The sequence below is a fragment of the Penaeus monodon genome, chromosome 19 (assembly GCF_015228065.2).
Source record: "Penaeus monodon isolate SGIC_2016 chromosome 19, NSTDA_Pmon_1, whole genome shotgun sequence".
Classification (NCBI taxonomy): Eukaryota; Metazoa; Arthropoda; class Malacostraca; order Decapoda; family Penaeidae; genus Penaeus; species Penaeus monodon.
In genome coordinates this window covers 6894605-6895146 of record NC_051404.1, presented here as the reverse complement: position 1 = coordinate 6895146, position 542 = coordinate 6894605, and the positions used below count along the sequence as shown (strand labels likewise).

The 542-nt window shown below is 38.0% G+C and overlaps 1 protein-coding gene across 1 annotated transcript in view; it reads left to right on the top strand.

The window, feature by feature from the left end:
• LOC119585035 (translation machinery-associated protein 16-like) overlaps positions 1 to 542 on the top strand; it is a gene marked incomplete at its 3' end in the record, with an annotated part of 5150 nt that continues 4608 nt past the window's right edge. Inside the window, 1 exon segment of the mRNA XM_037933652.1 lies at positions 1 to 170. Within this exon segment, the coding sequence (XP_037789580.1) occupies positions 168 to 170 (3 nt within the window).

The following is a 542-nucleotide window of genomic DNA, read 5'->3' as shown; positions in this document are numbered from 1 at the left end:
CGTAAATAGTAAACACGTGCGGTGTTTCGCAGAACGACGATAGTGCCTTGGCTTATGTTGGAAAAAACTAAGACAGCACGTAGAGCTTGCCAACGATAGTAGAATAAGAAATTCACGTAATAATTTGTAGAAGATCAGTTGAAGGAAAGAACAGGAAAATCACAAATATGGTGAGTGTAACGAGTTGTAATTGAAATTTTGATGAATTTACAGTGTAGTTCGTATTATTCAGAATGTCATTTTATGATTATTACTATTACTGTAGCCTCCCTTCCCTTACTATTATTTGCATTCTTAGCAAGCGTCTCATAGGGTCAGAATATGTTACGATAAGCATGAACAATTTGCACATATTGACCAGTAGTTGGGAGTTAAGATGATGACTGAATTGATACCTGTTACTCCAGCCAACTATCTACTATCAACTAGCTACTTTTATGGCATCGTTCGGTGATTCTATTGGCTATTTTCCTGGGAGCTCCAGTCACAAATGAGCAGTGTAAAATTCTCAAACCCTGCTGTAATCAGACTGCTGTTCCCCC